The sequence below is a fragment of the Lycorma delicatula genome, chromosome 12 (genome assembly GCF_047948215.1).
Source record: "Lycorma delicatula isolate Av1 chromosome 12, ASM4794821v1, whole genome shotgun sequence".
NCBI lineage: Eukaryota > Metazoa > Arthropoda > Insecta > Hemiptera > Fulgoridae > Lycorma > Lycorma delicatula.
In genome coordinates this window covers 10,330,933-10,358,000 of record NC_134466.1, presented here as the reverse complement: position 1 = coordinate 10,358,000, position 27,068 = coordinate 10,330,933, and the positions used below count along the sequence as shown (strand labels likewise).

General features: G+C 32.0%; 1 protein-coding gene across 1 annotated transcript; it reads left to right on the top strand.

The window, feature by feature from the left end:
• The first annotated feature begins 11,778 nt into the window (after nucleotides 1-11,778).
• LOC142332890 (uncharacterized) lies at nucleotides 11,779-25,717 on the top strand. The gene is made up of 5 exons (XM_075379580.1): nucleotides 11,779-11,920; nucleotides 17,338-17,652; nucleotides 20,902-20,997; nucleotides 21,911-21,971; nucleotides 25,336-25,717. The coding sequence occupies exons 2-5, from the start codon at nucleotides 17,401-17,403 to the stop codon at nucleotides 25,632-25,634; spliced, it is 708 nt and encodes a 235-aa protein (XP_075235695.1). The 5' UTR covers nucleotides 11,779-11,920; nucleotides 17,338-17,400; the 3' UTR covers nucleotides 25,635-25,717.
• The last annotated feature ends 1,351 nt before the right edge of the window (nucleotides 25,718-27,068 follow it).

Sequence of the window (27,068 nt, the reverse complement as noted above, 5' to 3'; positions counted from 1 at the left end):
TTCTACGCTCGCGGGCATTCCTCTATCCTGGATCTGGTATTGATCGACGGTAGATTTCCACCAGACGTGGTGAGCATGCAGGTTTTGCAAGTCGAGACTGCAAGTGATCATTTGGCTGTTTCTATTGAAATCCTTGATACTGAGACTCATATTAGAAATCAGCATCTATGCTTTAGACTTTCGGAACCTCAGGTAGAGACCATTGTTCGCAAAGTTGCTACAAAAATAACGGATGGCAGACCGGTCACGCCAGATATGTATCTGGCGTGACCGGTCTGCCATCCGTTATTTGTAATATTACAACAGATCATGATTACTGAGCTGGCCAGGCTCCCCGAAAGAGCTACCAGACATCACCCTGTCTATTGGTGGTCTTCCGATATTGCGGATCAACGCAGGGTTCTGTAATCCATGAAGAGGCGCGTGCAGAGACTTAGAACGAGAGCATACGGAGCTGATCGAGACCTGAACACGGCGATTACACAATACCGAGCAGCAAGAAAACAGTTAAACTTCATGATTAAGCTGCAAAAAGGCAGAAGTGGAGGGAGCTATGCAGTGAACTAGATGCTGACCCCTGGGGATGGGTGTACCAGTTAGTCATGAAGAGACTGGGAAGACGGTTGCCCGTCCTTAATAAGATAAAAGCTACACGAAACATGGAAGCGCTTTTCCCGCGGGTTGATACGAGCGTCACGGAGCTAATACCTGGTGAACGCGGCAGGTTCACCCAGGATGAAGTGGTGACTGCGGTTAAAAGACTAAAAATAAAAGGAGTCCAGGACCCGATATTGTGTGCATATGGTGTGCTAGCTGCAGTCACAAAGGGTCTGATCTCGGTCATCCCGTGGGAGATAACAGATATTGCGAGTTATGGGGTCCAGCATTGCTTTTTTCCTGCTTGCTGGAAAGCGTCAAGAACTGTTTTCTTTCCAAAACAAATGTCAGTTCCAGGGGCTCTCGAATATCGCCCAATAAGTCTCATTAGTAATATGGGAAATGTCGTGGAGAGGCTCATCGCTAATAGACTAATTGAGGAGCTGGAAAACAACAACCTCCTCCATGAGAATCAGTTTGGCTTTAGGCGGGGGCGGTCAACTATTAACGCCATCAACAAAGTAGTTTCATGGGCTGCTGCGGTGAGGGCTGGGACTTGGAGAACCAGGCGTATCCCGCTAATGATACTCCTGGATATAAGGAACGCTTTCGGTTCGGTACCTTGGCCGGCTATATTGAGGGCACTTCAAAGAAAAAATGTAAGCGAGTACATAGGGACGCAAGTAGCCAGCTATCTATCCGAGAGACGAACTGAAATCAATACGGTGGATGGTGTGGTAAGTCATCTTTATGATAAAATGTTCCGACTTCAATTCCCGCCGGGGGTGAATGTCGTAGGATACGCGGACGACATATCGCTACTAGTGGAGGCCAGTACCTTAGATGAAGTGGAGGACAAGGAGAATATTACCTTAGAAATACTGAACAACAGTTTGGGCGTCTCTCCTTCCAAATGCAAGGGTATCCTCTTCACTGGTAGGAGGATAATCAGAAGATTAAATCTGCGCCTGAGAGGAGAGGCAATTGTCGAGGTGGAAAGGGCTAAATATCTAGGGGGTGTTACTGGATAAACACATCAAATACTCCAGTCATGTGGCCATGATCTGCGACAGAGTGGAAACAACAATCCGTGCCATGCGAGGTCTCTTTGCTGGACAAGGAATTCCACGTGCGTCGAAGAGGCGACTTATCACCTCGGTGATAACGTCGTCTCTGTTGCACGCCGCCCCGGTACGGGCTGATGCGGTTAATGTCCAGCGCAACAGAAGAAAACTAACTAGCCTTCAAAGGAAGTCGCTTCTGGGTGTAGTTTCGGGGTACCGAACGTTATCGTATGATGCACTGCGCGTGCTTTCTTCGGTGCCCCCCGATAGAATTGCAGATTAAAGGACGAAAACTAAGGGCGTCCGGTGTAGCCAAAGATGAGGCCAGTTCTATTATACGAGAACAATGGAAGGTGGCATGGGCGGGTTCAGCAGTGGGCGCATGGACAAGAAGAATTATCCCGGACCTGGATGCTCGGCTAGATCGCTCTCATGGTGAATTAGATTACCACACAACGCAACTCATGTCGGGACATGGTGCGTTTGAACAATACCTGTATAGGTTTGGCAGGAGAGAGTCACCAATCTGTTGTTACTGCGATGCAGTTGACGATGCAGAACATACTATTTTTGAGTGCAGACGATGGGAGGAACAACGTATAAATGCAGGACTGATGCATACCCGATCGGAACAGCTCTCGGAGTGGCTCTTGGCTATGTCCGGAAACTGGAATAATTTTGCAATATTTGCAAGAACAGTTATCAGAATAAAAGAAGATGAGGCAAGACGACTGGGATATTGATGGGTGTAGTTTATAGTAGGGCTGGGCGGACAGCCCCGTTCCTGAGGGTTCACATGCCCTGGTGTATGGGTTCCCGTGATTGAGCGGGGACTCCTGGGGTCCGTTAGGTGCGAATGAATGAAAAGACCGGGACCTGGCCGGCGGTGTGGGTTCCCGGATACGCTTTGTCGGCTTCGGCTCCTGCGCCGTCGGTTTGAACTGGCAAAAGGAAAGACCGAGACCCGGTCTCCGGCGGGGGGGCTGGGAACGGCATAGCCGGCCCTGGTTCTTACGTTGGAGATTAGAGGCAGGCAATTAAAAGATCCGGAAAGGACACGTCCCCGAGCCGAGTATACTTAATTGGATGTCCGGCTCGGGGATGTAGGGCAAAAAAAAAGGCTGGTGAGGGTGCGTCTCAATTGAAAATAAATCTAAAAATTGAAAATAATAAACATATCAATCGGAGAGACTTCTGATTTACTATTTTCCAAAATAAAATTTTTAGCCACAATGTGCGTTATTAATGTGAGATTTCAATTATGATTTTCCTACTCGCTACACAAGTAAGAAACAGTTTATTAAATTCATCTATTTGAATAGAAAGAGTTATCTATTTTCTGTTTTTAAACAGTATATCTCAGTCATTCGTCAGAGTAAAATGCACATAAATATGTGAAATTATAGGTACTATAACTATTTTCTTTGAGAACACCGATGTTCTTTACAGACCTAGTCACTCTGATGAACAGACTTAGTTGTGACAAAAGGGCTGAAAACCACCGATATTTTGTTGAGATTGGCGTGTTGCAAGTAAACATTTGGTTCGGTGAAGACGGTGAGGTAAAACATTTCTCATCAATATTGTCAGTAATTGTGGTTGAAATTCTAACAAATAGTTAAGCTACATTCAGTAATGACTTGTTTCTGATGTGCAGCTACCTAAAACTTTTAAGGTTATGATGACTAAGATACTTAAATCATATATTAAAAATATACATTATAATTTTGAAATATTTTATTTGTACATGAAAATGGTTACAGCTGGTTACATCCTAAAACAGTTTTTGACTAAAGATAAGTAAAATAATTTAAACGGTAAAATTTTATTTAGTTATACTCAGTATACCGTAAAGCAAGCGGGAGTGTATTTTAAATAATTTACAGTGAAATTGTATTGCAGTCCGCGGATTTACCGTCTGCTATAAGGCTACTGCCTGATTATGAAGACCCTATCTGTTCTGCATCCCCCGACACATGTAGCTTTATAAAATTAATCAAAATATGATGTAGCTTCTGAAGTTCGATATGAGGAGCAAGATAATACAAGTTTTGAAGCAGAATCTTTTCCCGTAAACCTCATACGATAACTAAAGGTGGGTTAAACTACCTCTTTCTAACGTGAAATCTATATATAAAACTAATATGAAAGAAACGTATAACAATATGAAAATCCTGTTAGAAAAAATTCAGTCGAGCAAGTAAACGTTGGACTATTTCTTGAGATTTAAAAATTATTGCGTTAATAACGGGTTTGCATCTCGGCTACACTAACGCTTGCTACTTTTAGTATAGCAGGGAGAAAAAAATCATTGTATCAGTAGGGAATGGCCAAATCGTAAAGCAGTTAAGACTATAAAAAGTGTTGTACATTTCCTACTAGTTACCTTAGAAATAACCAACTGACTTTAACAACGAAAAAACGTAGATTTATAAAAATCGGGTGTAGCTGTGTCGGGACGCACGGCCGTTGGTTTAACGTTAAACGTTACAAATCTTGGATGAAGTTCCTTCGAACTACAGAACGACCAATGGGAGAGCCACCATCGTAATTTTTTTAACAAAATTAAAGTCTCCTAAAGAAAATTTTAGTACCTTCATTTGGTCAATTCTACAGATAAATTGTTCGGCCTATTTATCAGCAAGTCTCTTTTAGTGTACGGATTGAAATAAAACCGAGACATTGACTACTGACTAAATTTAATTTTAACTTAAAACAGACACTAAACGGTATATGATATTTATTTCGACTAATATTCGACGACAATTTTGTTCAAAATTGGTCTGTGATATGAGAAGTAAGCAGCGGTAGAGGTGCTCGCGCCGTCGGCGTCGTGCCAGCTTACGACGCTCCCGAAACAGTCTCGCTCGCTCCGCAACGGACATTTGAGTACTTTTGTGTGGCTAATAACCTCCCGTTTTCAACGATATGCGTAATTTACATTTCTAGCTTTTGTAGTCGGCTTTTCCGCAGGCTGAGGCCCGCATATTGAATTTGTGTACTTTTTACTCTTTTACTTTAATTTTTTACACATTGATATTGTAAAAATACACTTCATATCACTTAAATCGATCTATGTCGATAAACTAAAAATGAAAACACACGAATCACCCCACTATCACGTCTAAGTCGTGAGCTACACTGAATGGAAATGAGCGAGACCGCCAGTTTTGGCCGATCTGCGCTGTGCCCCCTCACCACTAATCCGTTCGCCAGTGACGCATACTCGAAGTCGTATCGGCGAGCTGACCATGTAAGTTATAAAATGACACCGCATGAGACTAATAGTCAGGGAGTTATTAAGGTAGGACGATATAGACCTTTTCGTTACGATACTGTCTGTTTTATTAAAACAGTATCGTAGTATTATTTTCAATAATATTTAATGTATTATTTTAATGCAGAAATACAGGTTAAGTTTTACTGTAAATTACTGTACTTTATGCTACTATTTTATTATTACAGTATCACTGTATTATTTTGATCATATTACAGTACAATAAATGTATTTAAAAAGACAAAATATGTACTATTTATTTATTTTCTCATTTCAGTGGCGCCATCTAAAAACTAACTGACTAACTAAAGTGTATTTAACTTACATAGGTTTTAGGCACAAAAAGTATAGTAGAAACTTTACACGATTCGATATTGTACTTAATAAAAAAGTTATAGCGATAATTTGGTTTTTTTTTATAAAAAGACCCCCATTACCACCTTCATGATCCGATTTTGGTCGTTAACGAACTAGACCGCGATTTTGGGACAAGTTATTTTTAAGGTACAATTTTAAAATGATTGGCGCAAAATGACGACAGTTATCGTGTCCACAAGAAAGTGAAATAAATATATATATATATATATATATATATATATAAAACATTTTGAACTGATAGTTGTTTTGGGGTCTGGGGGATGTGAAACGCGAAATCTTTCGGAAGTCGAATCATGATACTCATTACAATAGGAAGCTTTCTTACGAAATTATCCTAAAAGAAATAGAGCAACAAAAAATAAATGAAAATACAGTACAATAAATGTATTTAAAAAGACAAAATATGTACTATTTATTTATTTTCTCATTTCAGTGGCGCCATCTAAAATCTAACTGACTAACTAAATGACAACCGACTAAATACAGATCGATTGCGGTCCTCTTCTTGAAAAGTACTAAAGTTTACATTAAACTTAAGAAAGATTAAAATTTTCTTAGGTTATTTTTAATCTAACTGAAAGTTATATTTGTTTATCAAACATGATTTTTTACGAAGTATATGTAGTTAAATATTATTAACAAATAAAATAAAAAACTTAATTAAATACAGTGTTACTTATAAACTGTACCGTTATAAAAAAAAGTTACCACATTTTTAAAAAATCAGAAAACATCTACGTACAGATTAACGTTTTTCTTTTAGCAGGAATAAGCAGCTAGCCGGCCTCTGTGGCGCGAGTGGTAGCGTCTCGGCCTTTCAGCCGAAGGTCCCGGGTTCGAATCCCAGTCAGGTATGGCATTTTCACACGCTAAAGAAATAGTCATTAATCTCATCCTCTGAAGTAATACCTAAAGGTGATCCCAGAGTTAAAAAAAGGATACGAAGCTGACTACTAAAACCGTACCAATCTAATTTCGAATTTCTTCGACGTAAATGTTTTAATAAAATCTATTTTATGAATAGCCTAATTTATTCTAAGGTATTCAGTTTAAAATTAAAATAAAATTGTTATGTCTCGAAAATAATCTGTATTAAATTCATTTTATATTTACCGATTTTCATTGACATTAATTAAACGAATAACATATTTTTCGTATTAGAGGACATAAAACAATATTTTCTCTGTTGCCAATTTTTTTCTTACTTTTCCTAATTGAAAAAATAAATGTTGATACAAAAAATTTCGGTTTTGAAAAAGATTGGTATTCATAAAAAATGTTGTTTATTTTAGTTAAATTGGCAATAATGATGACGTAATGCTGTTTTTAGTAAATAATATTTGAATACAGGTAAAAAGTAAATGTCAAATCGTTTTGACATTAGATCTTAATTTTTATTTTAAAGTATATATTTCAAATTCAAATTAACATTTTAAAGCAATCATTTATTGAAGTTTTTTTCTAACCTCCGGAACCACCGATAAGTATTACTTCAGAGGTTGAGACGAATGACAATTTTTGTAGCGTATGAAAATGCCATGCCTGACCGGGATTAACACCCGGGTCCCGGATGAAAGGCCGAGACGCTACCACTCGCGCCACGGAGGCCGGCATTAGTTAGTTACGTCACGAGGGGTCCGTTAGAACGAGTAAACAGTTGTTATACCACTGACCGATCAGAAATATCGAAAAATAATAAGTTGTTTGTGAATTCTTTTATCATCGTACCAGTTTGAGATATCTCTCAGTATCGTTGAAATCGCTTACCTGTGTACACGTTGTTTGTGTGATGGTAATTTCGAAGAATTTTCTAGAAAGAAAAACCTCACAATTAAGGGCATTATTTAATGTCCTTAATAAATCAAATATTCCTTATTTGATTTATTATATTTGATATTTATTTTGATTTATTTTATTGTATACAAATATATTAATTTTAACATAACAGTATCAGATTATTTTTTTTTTAAATTTAAAGAAAAATGTAAATTAAGATTTCAATATGGTTTTCAAAAGCACGTAAGTAGAATTTCTCTGATGCACTTTTTTACAGATCTAGTTTTTTAACGATTTTTTTTATATTTAAAATCTGTTCTAATATCTTGTTAAATAATAATATTGTAGTTTACGAAATTTGTTTTATTAAAAAAATAAATATGAAAGATGTACTTTTGAATTTTACATTATTTTTTAGAAGCTGTATTAAAAGAAAATTTTGCTTACGGTTTTGTCAAGTGGCATTTCAAAATATAGTGTATTTTATCAACGATTCCTATTTGAGAAGGCAAATGCCTTTATCTTTTCTAAGATTTATTATGTATTTGTGAAAATATAATATTTTTTGTTCATAAGCGTCTGGAAATCGTTGAGAAACGGTCGTCTTTCGTCTTATTGACAAATCATTTCGTGCAAAAAATCGTGTTATCCATCCACGACTTGCTTTAAAATCAATTTTATTCAACGATTTAGCGGTTTCACTAGCATATGATTGAAACATTTCTGGCGTAACAGCATAACCGCATTTCTTTTTTTCCATAAGAAAGTCGTACAATTTTTTTTCTATGTCTGTGTATTTTGGTTTTGAGCCACGAAAAGCCCTATTATAACAAGAGCCTTTCACCAGAAGTTGTTTCTTCTTACGCCAGTCTCGAATACAGCTTTCATCTACGTCAAAAGTTTTCTTCCTGCCGCTCGATTTCCCATTTTTTCAGCCTCTCTATAACGCGCAGTTTTTCATTTACTGTAAAAGATTGTAGACGCTGTTCTTTTGTACTCATTTTAATGCCGTAATTAAAATAAATCACGGTATTAAACTTTATAAAATAAACTAAACAGATAAAACGCACATAACCGTCCACATATATAAACAGTACAATGACTGGCGAATAGACAAGACGACGATGGGTAACTGATACTGCAACTGTAGTGTCATTAGAACCGGATGCAGCCTATACAGAATGAATCAGTTTTATAAAAATACCGTATTTCGTTCCTATCGATAATATGAACAGGATGTTAATAATTAAGGATGTATTCTGTATAAGCGGCATCCGGTATTGATAAACGAAAGCCTAATGTAATGTAAAGTAACGAAAGCCTGTGCGCTGGCCTGTAATCCCGTTGGAGAGTTTCATAAAACCTTTTCCAGTTAACTGACCTTCGGAGTATAGGCGGGTATAGTACAGTGTTACGAACTGCTGGCCATGTCGCTAGATATACTCAACAGTCCTTTTCAGGACTTGCCAACAAGAAATCTTGGTCCGAATTTGCCACATAAATATAAAATCTAATAGAAAATGTACGATCACCGTCCACCTATTTCTCTACAGTTCGTCAAAAATCAAGAGCAGCAATATTTTAACAGAAGAGGTTTATAGAAACCTTTAAGGATATTGATTTACACATCCAATACGAAGATGAAAGACATTATGTTTATTTTTACGAATTTCTGAAATATTCAGGATTATACATTTTTCCCAATAACAATATTTTAGTTTCGAAAAACGTTTCTATTTATTCTATTATTAAAAAAAAAATGCATATTATACTTTTGTTTACAGCATTTAAAAAAACCTCAATTTTTTTATATTTATTTTTTAAACTGTAGAAATATTTCACAAGCAGTATTTGTCGTGAAAACATCGTTAATTTATTAATTTCAATTATCGGCTTAGCTTTAAAATATTTTATAATTTTTTTTTTTTTTACTATCTTTTTACGCGTGAATTTTTAAACTTCTATATTTCTTTATTCTGAACCAAAACAAATTTAATTTTATGAAGCAGCAAAATAGTTAAACGTAGCGTTTATTAAGAGAGAGAAATATTTTTAATATTCGTTGATTCGGGAAAAAAGTTTAGATATTTTGTTTACAAACATAAAATTATCATACTTATTTCTATTTTTAGAGATAGATGTATGAATTTTTAAGCAAAGGAGTGTGTAAATAAAGATAACTTTTTATTTCATCCTATTAAATCATGGAAATTGTGGTCTGACTCGCTTTATTAACCGCATATCGATTTTTATGTGTGTAATAGAAGTTGTTTTTTTAAAGAATTAACCAATTTTTTAAAAGCAAATGTAGTTTATTAAAATTTGTTATGATACAAAGTTAAAAAATCTCTTTCGGCACGCAAGAAGGCGGAGGTAGATTTCACCGCTACTAACTAGGTGGAAAAAAAAGGTTTCCACCTTACAGTTAAGAAAAACTACAAATTTACTAAATACGACAATGGTTGCAGGTGAAAAAAGTTTCACATCTTTAGCGTACGACAAGCCCAATCTTCTAACAATTCCAGCACCATTTTGGTCATCCATCCATTTCCGCAAGGGTTGATCATATTAAAAATTGTTTCAAAAAAGTTAGCTAATGTTTAGAGGACATTAGACCACTGTAAACCGATTTAATTTTTAATATTGTTTCAAACATATTTTGTTTTTTTCGAAAAAGCCCCCCCCCCCATTTGTGAGAAAATTATTACTTAATTTGAACTAATTTACAATAAATAAAAACAATTAATATTAATCGAATTGAACGTAAAGTGGTGGACATGAAAACGGACACAAAATTACATCAATTTTCTGCCATAACTCGGCTATTTGTTAACCGATATTAAAAAATAAAATGTCATTGTGTTTAAAATAAAAGGTTTAATAGTTTAGCAAACAAACGTTTTGATAAAACTTATATTTATGGAGATATAACGGATTGAAAAATAAAAATGCCCGACATTTTGTAATTTGCGAAGGTATTAGGACTTGATTTTTTTTGCTAATTTTAAAACTTTATTACAAAGGCGCTTACAAAATATTGATTCCTCTATCCGAACTTGATGTATAAATTATTATATGAAAATAATAAAATGGCGGACAGTGGGAGAACGAAGGCGAAATCGCCTTTTTCCTAAGGATATCTTTTGTTTAGTTTTAAAAGTAGAATCCGAAAAAATAATGCCAACCCACCATTTTAGAAACACTCATGTTGACACCACCTGACTTCTTTGTACGCCTATTGAATTACATGTACACATTTTTTTTTTAAATGAAAAGAACATAAAATTTTATTTCATTAATAATTTCTAATACTTTTTATAATTTTATTTTTTTATTGTTAGTAATTATTACTATCGTAAAACTTTTTTTACAATCAGATGTTAATCATTAATAATAAATCAATATATTTAAATTAAAAGAAAAAAGTTAAAAAAAAGGAGATGAAGTCTGATTCGCCTAATAAGATCCAAATATTTCATTAATTAGAATTTTATTTGGCTATAACTCTGGGACCAGAGAAAGTAAGTACCACTTACTGCAGTTAAGAAAAAGTACTAAATCCAATTTTTTTTGGATTTTTGCTTTTTTGAACACTTTTGGTTCACTCGATTGCAACCATAAAGGTAGGGGCAAGACTAGTTGTTACAACAGTCCTAAATCCAAAATTTCAACATCCTACGGCTAATTGTTTTTGAGTTATGCGGGATTATTGCATACGTACAGACATCACGCCGAAACTAGTCAAAATGGATATTTCCGTTGAAATCTGAAAACCGTAATTTTTTGAGATCACAATACTTACTTTACTTCGTACAAGGAAATAAAAAAATGAAAAACTTATATTTCGTACAAAATTTTCACCTCTCCCTAAGCTCTTTAATTATTCTATATTAGTAATTATCTTATATTAAAGAGCATTGTTTTCTTTTGGAAATCGCGTTTTTAATTATTAATATTTATCTCTTGTTTTTCATTTTAATAAATATTTTTATAAAAAGTAAATAAGTTTAAAAAGATTTTTTCCTCAAATAATTAACGAAAATATTCGCGAGTTGCGAAACAAAATCGTCAAAAAATAACTAATATTTATTCTTTTTGTACAATTTGTGGCAAATAATAGGAAAGTTCGTATTCGTTTTTATTTGACTTGCAACGTTTTTAGTCAACATGTGGGTTGTCGTTTAAGAAGAAAATAAATTAATTCAAAATAACGGAATTAACGAAGTAAACAATTTACAAATTTTCCATTAACTTATGTGTATTCACATTTAAGAAAAGAAACTCGCAATCGATTTTTAATGATAAAAGAAAAATGAGAAATCACGATTTTGTAAATAAATAAAAAATGACAACATTTTCTTAACATGAATGATTTACAGATATTGTGTAAAAATTTCAATTTACATATATAATACAATTTTAAATTTAATTCAAAATTTTATTTTATTTTACGATTTTTAATGATAAAAGAAAAATTACCAGTCACGATGTTTGCAAAGAAAAATAAAAAAAGACAACTTTTTCTTAAAATGAATAATTTACAGACATTCTGTAAAAAGGTTAATTTACATATTTAACATAATTTTAAATTTAATTCAAATTTTTATTTTTTTTTACGTGACTTATCATAAATACTTTATGCGTCATTATTACATTTCCATTTTTTTGTAATAGAAAAAAATTAACGTAAAAAATGCAATTTCACGATCATGCATTTTAAATATTTAGACTGTAGGTATTTAAGGTGATGATTTAATATAAATTTTTAAACCGTTTCTTCCGAGTTAGTTATCTCACACTTCCTGAAACATACTGCACAATTCATAAGGTATGTATGTATGTTGATTAATTTAAGAAAAAAATCGCAAATTACTGAATTTTTTGTAAGTTAATAATTATATTTTATCGAACTATTAACTCCCCATATAGCTCTTTGATCCACTCGCAGGGGACAGAAAGTAGCTATCCACTGTGACAAAAAATATATTCGGGACGATAAAACAGTTTAATACGTTTGTACATTGTCCGAGTTACAGAATAAAATTCAAAAGTTGTTTAAAATCATTTATCTTAAATTTAAGAACTCATACGTAAAATAATATATAGAATTTAAAAAATTAAGCGATTTATCATTTTTCGTGAGCAGAATATTACTTTTACTTTACACATAGAAAAAGTGTGCATGTTTTTAAAAAGTGCAAAATCACGGAAAGGATGAACCCGTGTAATACCCATTATCATTAAATTCTCCGAGACATCTGACAATGCATGCGCAGTTACAATTCTATACTTATAATTTGTAACCCCACGCACAGGTGGTTTCTGGCCAATACCCGTTGACAGTTTCAATTATTACACATGGAATGAATCCCTATTCCCTTGTTGTTCGGGGAATTTTTTGTAGTAATAACAACAATAATTTATTTTATTTATTCGTTTGTTTGGGCAATAGAACAGCTACTTAAAGCCGTTATACGTATATTACACAGCAGTACATAAAAACAAATACAATAACAGAATATTTAATTATAAGTCAAAAATTTACATATAAATTAAAAACACAAAATTCAAAATATATAAAATTCAGAATACAATTTTAATAATAATGCATTTTAATACTAATAATAATTATAAATTCTTAAAAATGTAAGTAATAATTAAAATTAATTTACTAAGCGTTTGGCACCGTTGATATTAATACAACTGTATAAATTAAAGTACCACTTACCAAAGATTTTCAAAATACATTTCCAAGTATTTCGGAGCCGTTACTCCATCATCAGGAATTTTCCAAAAGATGTTAATTCAAAATTCAAATATATTTAAATTAATAGTCGTAAACCTCTTACGGACATGACGTTACAGCTTTACTGACGTACAAATTATTTTTATTTCTTGACGACCTACTATTATGAACGTTACAATTTTTAATTTAAATTATACATTTGAATTTTGAATTATCTTATAAGAAATCCTTATCATGGAGTAACGGATCCGAAAGCACATTAATTTTTATAATAATTACAGTTATTATTATTATTATTAATATATTAATCTTTGTATATACACAAAAGTACAGATAAACATGTACACATCATTCAGTTTTAAAATAATTACGTAGATAACCGTTCACAAAAAAATTCAAAAAACACATATTCAGAATACAATTTAAAATAATAAATTTTAATAATAATTATAAATTCAATAGCAATAAAATAAATAAATTTATAACTAAGTAGTAGTACATCACGTTTCACATTTACATCTTACATCCTTCATCCATTTAGATTCATGTATTAATTCAAGTAGAACTGCTGATAATTATATAGCACTATCAATATATAAATATATGTGTAGGTAAAAATTAGTAATAAAAGAAATTTATATCGCTTTCAAACATTAATTGTTTCCTCGCTGTTAGCGTTTCCTCCAGATCCGTCAACTGTGCGGCGTAATGGTAGCCCAACTCGCCCCGATAGTCCTGAAAAACACACTGACTACACTTCATTTACCCTCATACATATTATCCTCTGAAGTATTCCTTACGGAGATTCCGGAGGCTAAACAGGAAATGAAAGGTGGTGGTGGGAGAAATCCAAGTAAACCAATTTTTTTCAATTTTCCCTCGGTTGTTATGTTGCGAAACATAGATGCTATCTTCTCCTTTACATTATTATACTATTTGTTTTTCTTTTCTTATTCTAATCAACACCTATACCCTCTTAAACATTTTCATACCTTTATCCCAGTAGAGTTAATTTTATTTAAATCGAATTTATGTACTTACCGCACACCATACTAGACTTGACACCGTACACGTACACTTTCATTAACGGTTCTTTGTAATGTATAAAAAATTTTTCATTTTACTTAAAAAAATTGTCCCGGGACTAAATTGTTATTACCGATTTCAGTTTTGAGTACAAATCTTTGTCGGTTCCCACTCTTTTATAAACCAATCGTCAACGAGGAAAATTACAAATTACGATATGAAACGTGCCTCAAATTTGTGGAAATTTTAAATGCTGTTTTATCTATTTGTGGTAATTTTATTTAAACTACAAAACTATTTTATGTAAATCACAGTCGACTAGTATAAAACCGTTGTAAAAAAAATTCATACAGTACTTCAGGAAGTTTCTGGCGTAGTAAAAACCTTTATAGGCTTTTAAAACTATAAATTTATTGGTTTTAAATACATACAAGAATAATTGAAAAATAAAAAAAACTTTTGAAACAATATATTTAGTAGTTTACGAGAAAAGTGTATTAAAACACAAAACGTTGGAATAAAAAAGGTTTTTTTTTAATTTTAGCGTACTTATACTTTGTTAAGTTGCCGATAATCAAACATATATTTAAAACTATATTTTAGAGAAGTTCCGTTTTCAAAAATTCATGTTTGACAGTTAAAAATCGTTAAGCTTTATTAATTATCGATTTTATAAATTATTATCGAAACATATTAAACATTTTTTTCTCTGTATTTTATGTGTATATACATTCCAAAAAAAAATAACTTTGGACATTCTAAACCGTACGGTAAGAGTGTCGCAGAAATCATTTCTTCCGCTCAAAACACAAACACTTCTGTAATATATATAAATAATTTGCTTTTAAGAAAACGATACTGATATCAAGAAAAGGTAAGACAACACTACATTTCTATTATCAAAATCTGCTATTAATTTAGAATTTTCATTAAAAACAATACATGTTAACTATATGTAACAGACAATATATATACAATAATAGATAATAAACAATGTTTAAGGGTTCCATATAATAAGCAAAAAAAAAAAGAAATAATTTGTTACAAAACTCATACCGGCCCGATTTCATTTATTAAGCAAAGAATAATCATAAGAATTGCATTATTTCTGTAGATATGATACAGACGGTGATATGTCTATCACCGTCTGTTAGACATTTAAACTGTCAAAGGAAAAATGTAGAATAAAAAGAGGTAAGTGAATATAACTTTCGTGGAAATTATTCCGGCAAATAGAAACTAGATTTCCGTCTTAAATCCGAACATAAATTAACGGTTTCGAATAGTCACTACGGTGACCTGTAAATAAAGCACAATTGTAATTTCATTTAGTAAAATGTTTGTACAGCATATTTTGCTCGATTACATTAACAATTAATGTCATTTGTGATCATAAAAAATTACTTCTAATTTGCCGGTTTAATTGTAAGGTAAATTATGATTTCTTATGTTATGAAATTATATATATACATATATTAACAACAACACTCATTATTCCATATATTAATTCTCCGATGCAAAAATGAATCAAATGATTATAATTACATTTTTATAATATATTATTTAGAAATAAATATTTGCGCAACGGTTTGGCTACATTGTTTGTTACTTGCTTTCTTTTCTTTAACTCATAATGCTTTTTTGCAAAACGACCATGCGGGGTTTTGGGATGACAAATCCGGATTCGTCATCCCATAAGCCATTTGACACGAGGTACGGGAATTTTGTGGTCTGGAATTTGACAACACTTCGTCATCACTCATATATACACACACACACATATATATATATATATATATATGTGATTTTTGGGGGGCAGTATATTGAGACACAGCTCCTGACGATTCACTCGGCTCCGCATGATTCAAACGGCTCCGTACCGATGAAGAAATCTTTAATAAAAACTCATAAAAACGTTTGTCGAAAATGAAGATAATTAAGTAAATGAAATAAAAACTTTACTATTTCGTTACTTTGTATAGTAAATATTTGATATTTTATAAATATAATTGAAATTTCAATAAATAAAGTTATCTTTTGAAATCCAAATTAACCAACTAATTAAACTCGTGCAGTGTATGATAATAATTTGATTAAAGTAAGACTAAAAGTATAAACAAGTTTTTAAAAACGTTTGTAATATTATATTTCAACTTATGTAGCTAATATTTGTCGTCCGTCCACTGTGATTAGTAGCACTGAAATAATGAAGCGTAAACTAACGGCAGAAAAAAAATGTATTCTTTCACAAACATGCGCACGCGCGCGCGCAATCTTTGAAAAAGAGATAAAGTAATCAGGAAGTTTTTAAAAATGTTAATTTAAATATTCATCCTGAGATTCTAATACCCGATGATTCCAGTATTCTAAAAGTGAAATGAAGGATTTGAGATGTCGAGTAATGTTCATGATTTACCGAAAAGTGTAACGACTCGATGATCATTAACAGAGTAAAATTTAACGTGATTACGTTGGATTTGTACCGCGCCTTAATTTAATCACCTAATCAAAACACACAACAGTGTTTGTTGGAGTTACTCTAATCCGCATTTAATGTTGAAAAAGACTGGAACGTTCTAGGATTAATTGGGAGTTTACGACTTTCGAATGGTGGATTCGCATTTGCGAGAGGCTTTACTTAAAAGTAAAGTACATATCGAAGAAAAATATTTTGATCGTTATATGTAGCTCTTTTGACAGACAGGAAAATAATCGCCATTAGTATAAACACATGTTATGCGTCTCGTATTATTTTCAACGTGCCGGGATGCACTAAAAAGCAAAAATTGTTCTCAGAAAAATGCTACTGGTTTTTCAATATCTAAAATGTAAGATCGGATAAGAAGTCGTAAAAACGTATGACGGTAAAGTATTTTGCTTCCTTGCAGGTGTAAATGTAGCCGGTGAATAGATACAAAAACGGCAGGTTTTAGCCGATTTGACAGTTTTGTCTGACGTTCTTGCATACCAGTATAGAATGCGAGTGCCAACACTGTTGTCAATATAATATTCTGTGTCTGATTATAATTAAAAATACTAATCGGATTTTACCACCCCTCAACCATTAGTGAGATGGAATAAGCCATGAAGCTACGCTCCCATAATTACAATTTAATCGCATCACAGTTTGATAGCAATGCAGATTCCAGGACGCAATTTGGTTTAAGATATAATCTTTGAGTAATAATTCAAATTTAATTTCCACGATACTAAACACAGAGATTACCTAATCTAGCCGGTTTGGTTTCAATTTCATCGTCATCGCTCGTGCCGCTTCCTATTTTTTGCCCCTTCGGTAACCAGGTACCCCTCTTTCACATGACATTCGTTTTACACACATAAACTCTAAATTCCAGAACAAGAGTAAAAGTAACACTTTTTAATAGAATAATTATTATTTGTAAAAAAACAATTTACATATTTATCTATTAACGTATGAATTTCTTATTTATTTTATATTTTCTTTTTTTTAGAATTTTTTGAGAACATATATAATTGTATGAAATCAATTTACGTGTGAAAAATAAGTAAGTAAGATGATGATGTTAAAACTGCAAATGATTTTTATTTTGATTTGTTGTTTTACTTTTGTAAAACAATCTTCTATCAAAATGAGTAAACCTCTAAAAACTGTGTCGCAACCTAAGCAACCTACTATAAGTATTACATATAAATGCTCTGGAAGAGAATTTAAATTTACTGACATAACAAAGGAATCCTTTCATAACGCAAAGTGTGAATTTCTTGTTATTTCTTTTAATGAAACAATAAAAAAAAAATTCACTGAGGTAACGTATACTGCTTTTTTCTTCTTTTTTATAATTATATTAGTTCGTTTTATTTATGAATTTATATTTCAAATAACTTAGAATGGATATAAGTAGGAAATGTTTTCCATTTATTAAACTTCACTTAATCATATTATTTCTGCAGTCATAACTTTGCACCCTTATGTGAAATTTTCTGAAAAATAATTCCATTTTAATATTTTAATTACGCGCTGAATCGTCTTTACATTATGTGAAAGATTATTTTGAAATTAAAACATTAAATATAATCGAAAAGAAATCTTAACCTAATAAAAAATAATGTTTTTTTGTTTATTTCTCCAAAATTTGAACCACACAGAAAACGAACGTAGCGATACCGAAACGTGGACTCCACAGTCCGTTTTTCGGTATCGTTCTGTCACTTGGGTTCATCGAACATGTGAAATCCGGTCGGCCGTTTTTATCGACTCCAGCAACATTCAACATTACCTGCTCTTTTCTGAGGGAGGGAGTAGAAATAATACTTCCAGCGGGACCTTAGTGACTTAGTTTGAAATTGTGAGTCGAGTTGGTGGCTACGATAGTGTCAGCATAGTAGTTGGCTCTGATCAATTCCATTTCCTTTTTTCACTGTAGATATGAACTTCTGGAAACGGTCAGTAAAACCGATTAGAATGTCCCTATAAAGTTCAAACCAAATTTACCGTACTGGTACAGATATAGCGTATCGTTTGCAAGCAAACCGCTTTCTGGCGTAAAGATAGCACATTTTTTACGAGTAATGTTTGAGTAGTCATTTCTATGTCGGATATCGTTCAGTTCGGAACGGATTCCGCTGAACAGAAAATCGACTCCATTCATGACGAGTGTGGCGTTAGTGGTTTCCTGATTTCGACAGCGTTTATTATTGCGCCGTGTACTCGTTGCCTATCTACTCGTATAATAAATTATATTTTGTCTAATTTACACCGTTGAAAAGTTTTGTAAATTAGATTATGATCTTCCTTTTAAATTTTCCAATTTTTTTTAACGGTTCTTATAATTTATACGTATAAAGTTCTTTGGAATGTTATAATTCCGTTGAATTAAACGGAAGAATTTTTATCAGATTTTTTTCTACCAAAATCTGTTACACCCCTTTAATATATTTAAAATGAAAATACGCAGGTCGATTAAAAATTCAAATGAAAATATCCACTTAAAATTAGAGATTGTAAAACTGAATTTCATGCTATAATACTTACTGGAACCTGGATGTTTGACTACAATACTTTTGATTATACTAGGAGCTAAAATTGATATCGCGTGTATAATGAACAAAGGAAATTTAATAAATACGATGGTATCTGTAATGTGTTCTTTTCTCAAAACGATATGCAAACATAATTTAAAATTACCGAGTTGGAATACAAATTTCTTAAATTAGCCGACTCAGTAATTTTAAATACAGCAAAGCCAGAGGAAAAAGTAAACGTTACTCTTACTGCCACATACCGGATCTCCTTCGTGGTCTATTAATATTTCCTGAATGGTAACAGGAATACCGATGCGGCAGAGACGAGTATTTTATTGTAATATTATCCAGTATTTTCAAATCGTATATTGATAAGCTGTCTACCATCAAAGGAGATTGAAAAAGCTGTTTTGATGAAATATTTTTTAAAAATTAATTTTCGTTTACGATGATCGATTAGCCAAGTTACGATCCAGACAGTACCGTCGGTTTAATTATTAAAACTACCGTCGCAGATCGTTTTTTATACTGGAACAAATGGAAAATATACAATCGCTTATGAAGCAACCTTTTACTACTATTTTAAAAGGTAAATATAAAAGTAATAGAAATCTAAATTATTTATATAATTATAATTTCCACTCGACAACATTCATAAATAGTAACCATGTTCGAGCGCTTTTGTAGATTATTACTCCATCCTCAGGAACAATAATGTAATATATATATTATAAATATTTACTTCACGTGTCGTTAATTTTAATAAAATAAATATTAAAACAAATATAACAATCGATCGTGAAAAGGTAAAATAATGTAAACGTTATCCGTCATGTCAGTAGAAAGGTCACAATCGTTACGATAAATATAATGTTATATTTATTCTAAAATCTATTTTGTTACAATTATCGATATTTGAATTAAATATTTATAATATATATTACATAATTGTTCCTGAGGACGGAGTAATAATCACCAAAAGAGCTAAAACATAGTTACTTCCAATGAACGTTGGTAAGTGGAAATTATAATTATATAAATAATTTATATATGTTACCAAGGGGCGATGTTTAACAAAATTGATAGAATTTAAAAAGCTTAACAGCTGTTCGGTTACCGCCCCGGTGGTCCATGTAAAATGAACTACTCACTTACTATTATATGTAGCGCGTAATTATACTGTGATTATCGGCGTGTATATATCTGTATATATATTGATTTGAATATATATTTTACGTATAAGTTATATATTTAAATTAAATGTATTATTTTACTAACCAAACATTGTAATTATTCTCTCGACAGAAAGCGATTTAAATTTGTTCTTATTTACGTCTATGATTTTCACGTTTCAAGAACTTGAAAATTAATGTGAAATTAAATAGCTTTCGACTACATTTATACGTTCGTGAATGCATTTTTAAACTTTTTAAAATGTTTATTTGTCATTCCCGTGTAAAACTTGTACGATTTTATTTCCTCACCGTCACTTATAACATTAAATTTTTATATTTTTTGAGGGTGGCTCCTCTGTTTTTTAATTGAAAATCCTGGGCTCGAACCCCGAACAGTATTGGCATTTTTCATTTTCCATAGGCCACAAACTCTTAACGTCTCTTGATAAGCGGTATATCTATTTAGGATAATTGTAGTTAGATAAGTATTTTAGTTATTAAAGGGTGATAAGACAAATAGCAGGCAATATTTCACACTAATATGAATTATATGCAAATTACAAATATACTTCTTTTAAAATAGACCAAAAAAAAGGAAAAATAAATTTAACGTCGATTCATCTCATGCATAGTGCAACTAGAAAAGAAAACTGAAATAAACTTTCAGAAATTACATTCTATTCTCACTGCTATCGGATTATATAGGAATATTTTACATAATTTTACCGTAGAAAAGTTTTTTGTGACGATCTTTGCGGTAAAAATTCTGTTGCTTTTTAATATGGCTGTCCCTTTTAATACGGCGAATGAGTGGGAAATATAGCAATCATTCTTGCTGACATTTTGATTTTTTTTCAGGGCTTGTATATGGTAAACCTTTGGATTACGGTGATCGATCAAAATCACATGTCTTCACAAAGAACATTTGTGATTTGTTCCCTAATCAACGTTACGGTGAGTAATTACTGATTAAATATTGTATAAATTGGAGAACAGGATAACACTAAAAGTCAAACACATCAGTTTATGTATAAAATAGACGACAATTATTTAAATTGTTTTTTTTTTACTGTTATTTAAAAATCCCGACTAAAAATATTTGTTTTAAGATTTTTTGCATGTACTGTTTATTTGTCTATTATTATCGTTCATTACTGTTTTTCTGTTATTTTTTTTTCAATATATGTTTTATCTAGAGTGTTTATTAATGATTGTAACAATGGAAACGGTCATCTGTTTATATTTTAAATAAAATTTTAAATGTTATACGATCGGTATTTAAATATTTTCTTAACATTTATAGTTCAGTATGGATGTATTTAATACTAATAAATAAGTTCACATCATAATATTAAAATTTAGTTCCAAAATATTTGTACGCTCTGCTATTCTATCGCCCAAAGTTAACTAAAACGGATACAGTTATAAAAATAAGATTTTTTTCATAAATTTAAATTATTATTCTAGCCGCTGCCCATGTAAATAGTATGGTATTTAAAAATATGCACAAAAAATATAACTTATCCGTATGTGAAATTTCGTTTTTTTTTGAAAGAAATTTAATCTGTATACCAAGTATACACGTAAATTTTTCTGTATAAAGGTTTTTATAAAATCCTCATTCGAGTTCCTTCAAGAATAAAAACGGCTCTTTGTTTTACGAAAGAAAAAAGATATCTTAAATGATATTTATCCGTTTTAAGTTCTATCAGATCGCGTTACGCAACTGAGTTTTCTGGACATTTTTATATTTCGTACTATCTTATCGGTATAATATTTAATCCCAGGAATAACTGCAAATATAGGATTTCGAAATAATAAGTTATTTTTTATAACTATTTTTTATTTCAGTAAATTTATTTTTCAGCCTCAGCAATTGAAAAGCGGCTTAGTGTACAAAGAAGTAGACCCATCTAATATACATATACGTAAGTTTTTTGAAGAATATTATATTTTACAGCTTATTATTTTTATTTTGAACATTGTGGTTTGTTATTTAATACGATTATACTATATGAAATAGGCATAGTAAGCGATAATTAAGAGAGGACTCGGAAATATATAACAGCGTTTAAGAAGTTATAATACTACGTTGTGTAGATTTACGACATTATTGATTTTAACGATCAACATCAGATGGAGTAGCAAAACCAAAAGGATTAATGAGATTTAAATAAAAATTAAAATTAAATCGGAAAATTATAATAGTAACAACATCAAGCCAGATAACCGATGTTTTAGAAAGGATTAAAGAATAGTATTTCTCCTGTAAATAAAATAAAAAAATATAGCATCGAACATAAACCATCAACTTCAACGTTACATTAAATACCTCACGCTATTTAATCTCCATATTTATTTGTATCAGTACGTTGCTTAGATCGGGTTATATGCAGCATTAAATACAAAACTGGAATATTTCGGTTCAGAAAAATTGTACATAAACATACAAAAAAATTAATTAAAGCTAAAACGACTTTAATTCAGTTTACTGAAAATATTTCGTTTCTCCCATGCGTTCGATCAAACGATTTTTAAAACTTGTCTTCTCGCTGATTTTACATTTTTAATTTGAAGATTATTGAAAGCTGAAGTAAACTGTCAAAAAGTACAGTATTGAAGCTTTAAATTTGTTTTTTTTTTCATTCGTCTCTCTAAGTCTCTCGGTTGCAAAGTTAAAGTATTTTGAATACAATCATTTTTTATCATTAGGTGTCCCTTTAATTTTTGTACTATTGTAGTAGGTATTTAATTTTAGTTTGAAATATCAGGAAAACATATTATTTTTGTCTTTTTTTTTAATCAGCCGTCACCTTCCTAGACCTCGTGAACGCCCCCAATTTACTTCTTTGGGCCTTCTTCTACCCCCACCCCCCTCGGAAGGCCACCAGCACCCGCATTGAGAATGAATGCTTTAAACGATTCCGATTGAATCTTTTAGAAGATTTCTAACTGAACGGACACTCGAATGTCATTTTCCAAAACTTCTTGAATAATTTATAGACATATATCAAAAAAAAAATAAAAAATAAAATAAGGGTAAACTTTCCTTCGATCCGAAAATATTACCTTCACAAAAAGAGTGTTAAGGAGGGTGACGACCAATTTAAGGGGGTAGACGAAGCTGATTTAACGATCCTTTTACGACTAACAAAAATATCGTTATTAAGGTGAATTTTCCCTGTAGTTAAACTACAAGCTGTTGGTAGACCACGGTTATATCCCGGTACACGCTTGTTAGAAGAATTTAAAGTACAAATGTACATCAAGAAAGTATTACTACACGTAAAAAAATATATAAATTACTTTAATATAAAAATACACCGTAGAATACTCGTTCAGCAGGAACAAATACTTACACCACCTTCTTTTCAGAATTAATTTTTTTGCAAACGTCAATTTTCGTATTACTCCGGTAAATTTTCTAACAAAGTCCCGAATCAATTTAACGTTCAAATAATAAAATATTAAAATTTTATTAATCGTTTAATTTCACCTAGTTTTGTACACACGTGTTTTTATTTTCTTTCTGATGAGGGGAGGAATTCCATTTACGGACGAAGCATTGGGCTCATTAATAGGTTCCGCAAGATGTTGTTAAAGCGCGTATGTATACCTTTCTTTTTCCTGTTTAGCCTCCGGTAATTACCTTTCAGATAATACTTCAGCGGATGATATGTATGAGTGTAAATGAAGTGTAGTCTTGTTGCTGATTTGAGAAGACGCGTTCACCACTAGACCAACCCGGTGGGTGCGTATGTATACCTGCGCTCTACCAACTAAACCCCCATCTTACCAATTCCCCTCCCGGGGCCGGACCCGCAATTAAGCATAACACAGCTCCGGAAGTTGCTTTCGAGTTGCAGAGATGTAGAGTCCACGTGTAACATCACCGTCGCCCATCCACGCAAGCGCGGACGAACGACGGCTCCACTGGATACTGTCCGTCGCCCATCAATCTCCAGTTTATTTTTTCACCTCTGGCCTTAGAGACCTTGGTTTCCAACTTGTCTTCCTTAACTACATTATAGAAGAAAAGCAGAATAATATTTCAATACGCTTTATTTTTCAAAAAAAATAAAGGGAGTTGATCGAAGAGGATTAGCTGTTTTATCGGTCTTGATGATTTGTTTACTTAACGTACACAAAGTTCCGCTGTCCCGGCATTCGTCTGGATAGATTGAGGGAACCGTTGAAAATCTTGTTTAGGCATCTGAATACAAAAATACTCGTACATAATTAAATGTAGAATTAAAAAATTAAATAAATTAAGTCCATATATATAACATTCAGAAAAAAAATTAACTTTTTCGATACAAGGAATAAAACATGCGATCCAAAGACAACTTTTAACGCCGAATTTTTTCAAGTACGTAAACAGATTTTCTGCACCACCCACCGGTTTTTTTTTTATTTTAATTTACAAACATGCAGGGCGCTGATCCACTCATCTGTAATGTGGTAGTTGATTTCGTTGTATGTTTGGAATCTGCAACATTCCTCTTTAGCGTCCAACAATAATTTGCGGTTATTCTTTCACTACGATGCCATTACTACCCGTTCTCCGTGACTAAAGATTTGCTGGTTGAAGCGCTTCCCGTGCTCGTCAGTAAACGCGCCGAAATTGTCTGGAAAGAAAGCCAAAAGAGAATCAAAAAAACGAATTTTTAGGTACATATTACACCTCCTACATTTGTCTGATTGTTATAACTCGGCCACAATGTTCTGATAGCGATAGTCGGATTTATGATTTCATAAACGAGTTTTACGCTGAATTTTAGATTTGGCTTAACAGTTCTTCGAACTGTTAAGCCGAACAAGTAACAGCGGTTACTTGTTCGACTGAATTTTTTCTAACAGGATTTTCATATTGTTATACGTTTCTTTCATATTAGTTTTATATATAGATTTCACGTTAGAAAGAGGTAGTTTAACCCACCTTTAGTTATCGTATGAGGTTTACGGGAAAAGATTCTGCTTCAAAACTAGAATCATTTTGCTCCTCATATAGAACTTCAGAGGCTACCTCATATTCTGATTAATTTTATCAAGTTAGATGTATCGCAGGATGCTGAAGACACAGGTCTTCATAATCAGGTTGCCTTATAGCAGGTGATTCGCGGACTACAATATTCGTTCACTGTAAATAAAGTAAAACACTCTAGCTTGCTTTACGGTATACTGAGTATAACTAAATAAAATTTTACCGTTTAAATTAATTTACTTATCTTTATTCAAAAACTGTTATAGAATATTTTTTTAATTTCTGAAATGGATAATTTTTTTTTACAGCTTACCAGATTCCTGAACAGCCATTGGAAATTAACTGGATGAATAGTAAAGATCTACCCAACATGCGGGAAGAAGTTATGATCGTCTCAATTTATCGACAAAATTATAAGGTTCAATCTATAGATCGTAAAAGGAATTTATCTGCACTGGGTGATATTAAACAACAGTTAGCAATTTACAGCAGTGAAGGAAACAAAAAAAAGGAAACTCCATTTGAGAAAGTTCCTATTTTCTTTTTACCCATAACTGTAACTAAATTAATTTATCGCAATACCGGAAAAGAAAAAAAAAATAAATAATAATAAAAATTAATTTCATACTCATCTAATAAATATTGCTGAATTTTAACATAAAATAAACAGAAATGTAATTGAAATAGTAATTATTTGGTTATTCTTTTTTTATGACCTGTGCCCTGACGCGTAGGTAAGCTTTTATTAATGGAAAGAATAAAAAAAGGAGAAAATTAAGAATGCAAAACGACAAATAAATTTAAAAAGACAAAAATCCAGAAATAACCACAAAGAGGAACAATGGAAAGAATTTCTATAATTATGTAGAAGATTTGGACAATACGTTTTTCAAAAATACACACACGAATAAATAAAATGATGGTTCGGCTGAAGTTACTACAGGCCAAATTATAGACCCGAAGATATAAATATTGCCAAGGGCCAGCGAGAATGGAAAATAGTTAAATAATTCAACTTCGAATAACACGTGATTTAATTACACTTGGGGGTTGGATATTACTTGAAGTTTATATTCTATAATAGGGGAGTGTACGAGCAAATAGAGTGGGTCATGAGAATATTCTGTTTCCGGATAGTAATTTCCGATCAGTTATTCGGACTAATAACCTTTTATTAGTTGTAGATTTCGTAGTAGAATCAGAAATATTATCTGCGATATAAAATTTACTTATTTTGTAAATACCTAGCTATTTAGCGAACAAATTGGAATAGATAATCTAACACGGGCGAATAAAGTGAGAAATCAAGAACAGCTTAACAGAAGAGGTGAACAGAGTAAAATAATGAATCTAAAAGGTATTCTGGAAGGAATTAGAGGAACAGGAAGGAGAATTTATCAACCGATTGTTTATATCAAGGACAAATGGAAGTGCAGCTGACAAAATTTTTATTTCTCAAAGACAGCCTATATCTTGAGAATCCCGCTAGATGACAGAACACTCATAATCTTCATTGACTTTGTAATCTTGAAAAAGTATTTTATAGCGTCTGTTATTCTAAAATTATAGATAATAATTTTATAAAAGCCAAAATAAACGACAATACTACTTAAAACATGACATGCAATATACTAACCGGTTACGGTGTTGTAGTAATTACTTTCTGAGGTTGACCTCTCCATCAAAAAGTATCTAAGGGTAAATATCTAATAATTAGTAATAATGCACGGTGAGTGATTTTTAATTTAATAAAACAGTGACAAAATAACCTCAACGTACGTATATATTACTTAATTTTGTCAAGTTTTAACCAATTTATTGCCATATCATATCGTTGCAGTGCTCCATTTTGATATATTTTAATTAAATGAGGTACACATTTGGCACTCATCTGCAAAATTAATAAAAAATAAAATTTTGTAATTACCATACTTCAATAGTAAAGTCCCTAAAACGGTAGATATTAAAGTATCATCAAATCTTCATTAAGCGTTACTATCAATCTGGAAATGTAATACAAAACTTTTATTAGTTACCAGCA

Bases quoted from the DNA above. Each gene is read 5' to 3' on its own strand.
- LOC142332890 (XM_075379580.1), top strand. From the start codon at position 17,401: ATGATGATGTTAAAACTGCAAATGATTTTTATTTTGATTTGTTGTTTT. The intron at 17,653-20,901 runs GTAACGTATACT...ATTTTTTTTCAG, and splicing joins TAAAAAAAAAATTCACTGAG to GGCTTGTATATGGTAAACCT. The intron at 20,998-21,910 runs GTGAGTAATTAC...TTTATTTTTCAG, and splicing joins GTTCCCTAATCAACGTTACG to CCTCAGCAATTGAAAAGCGG.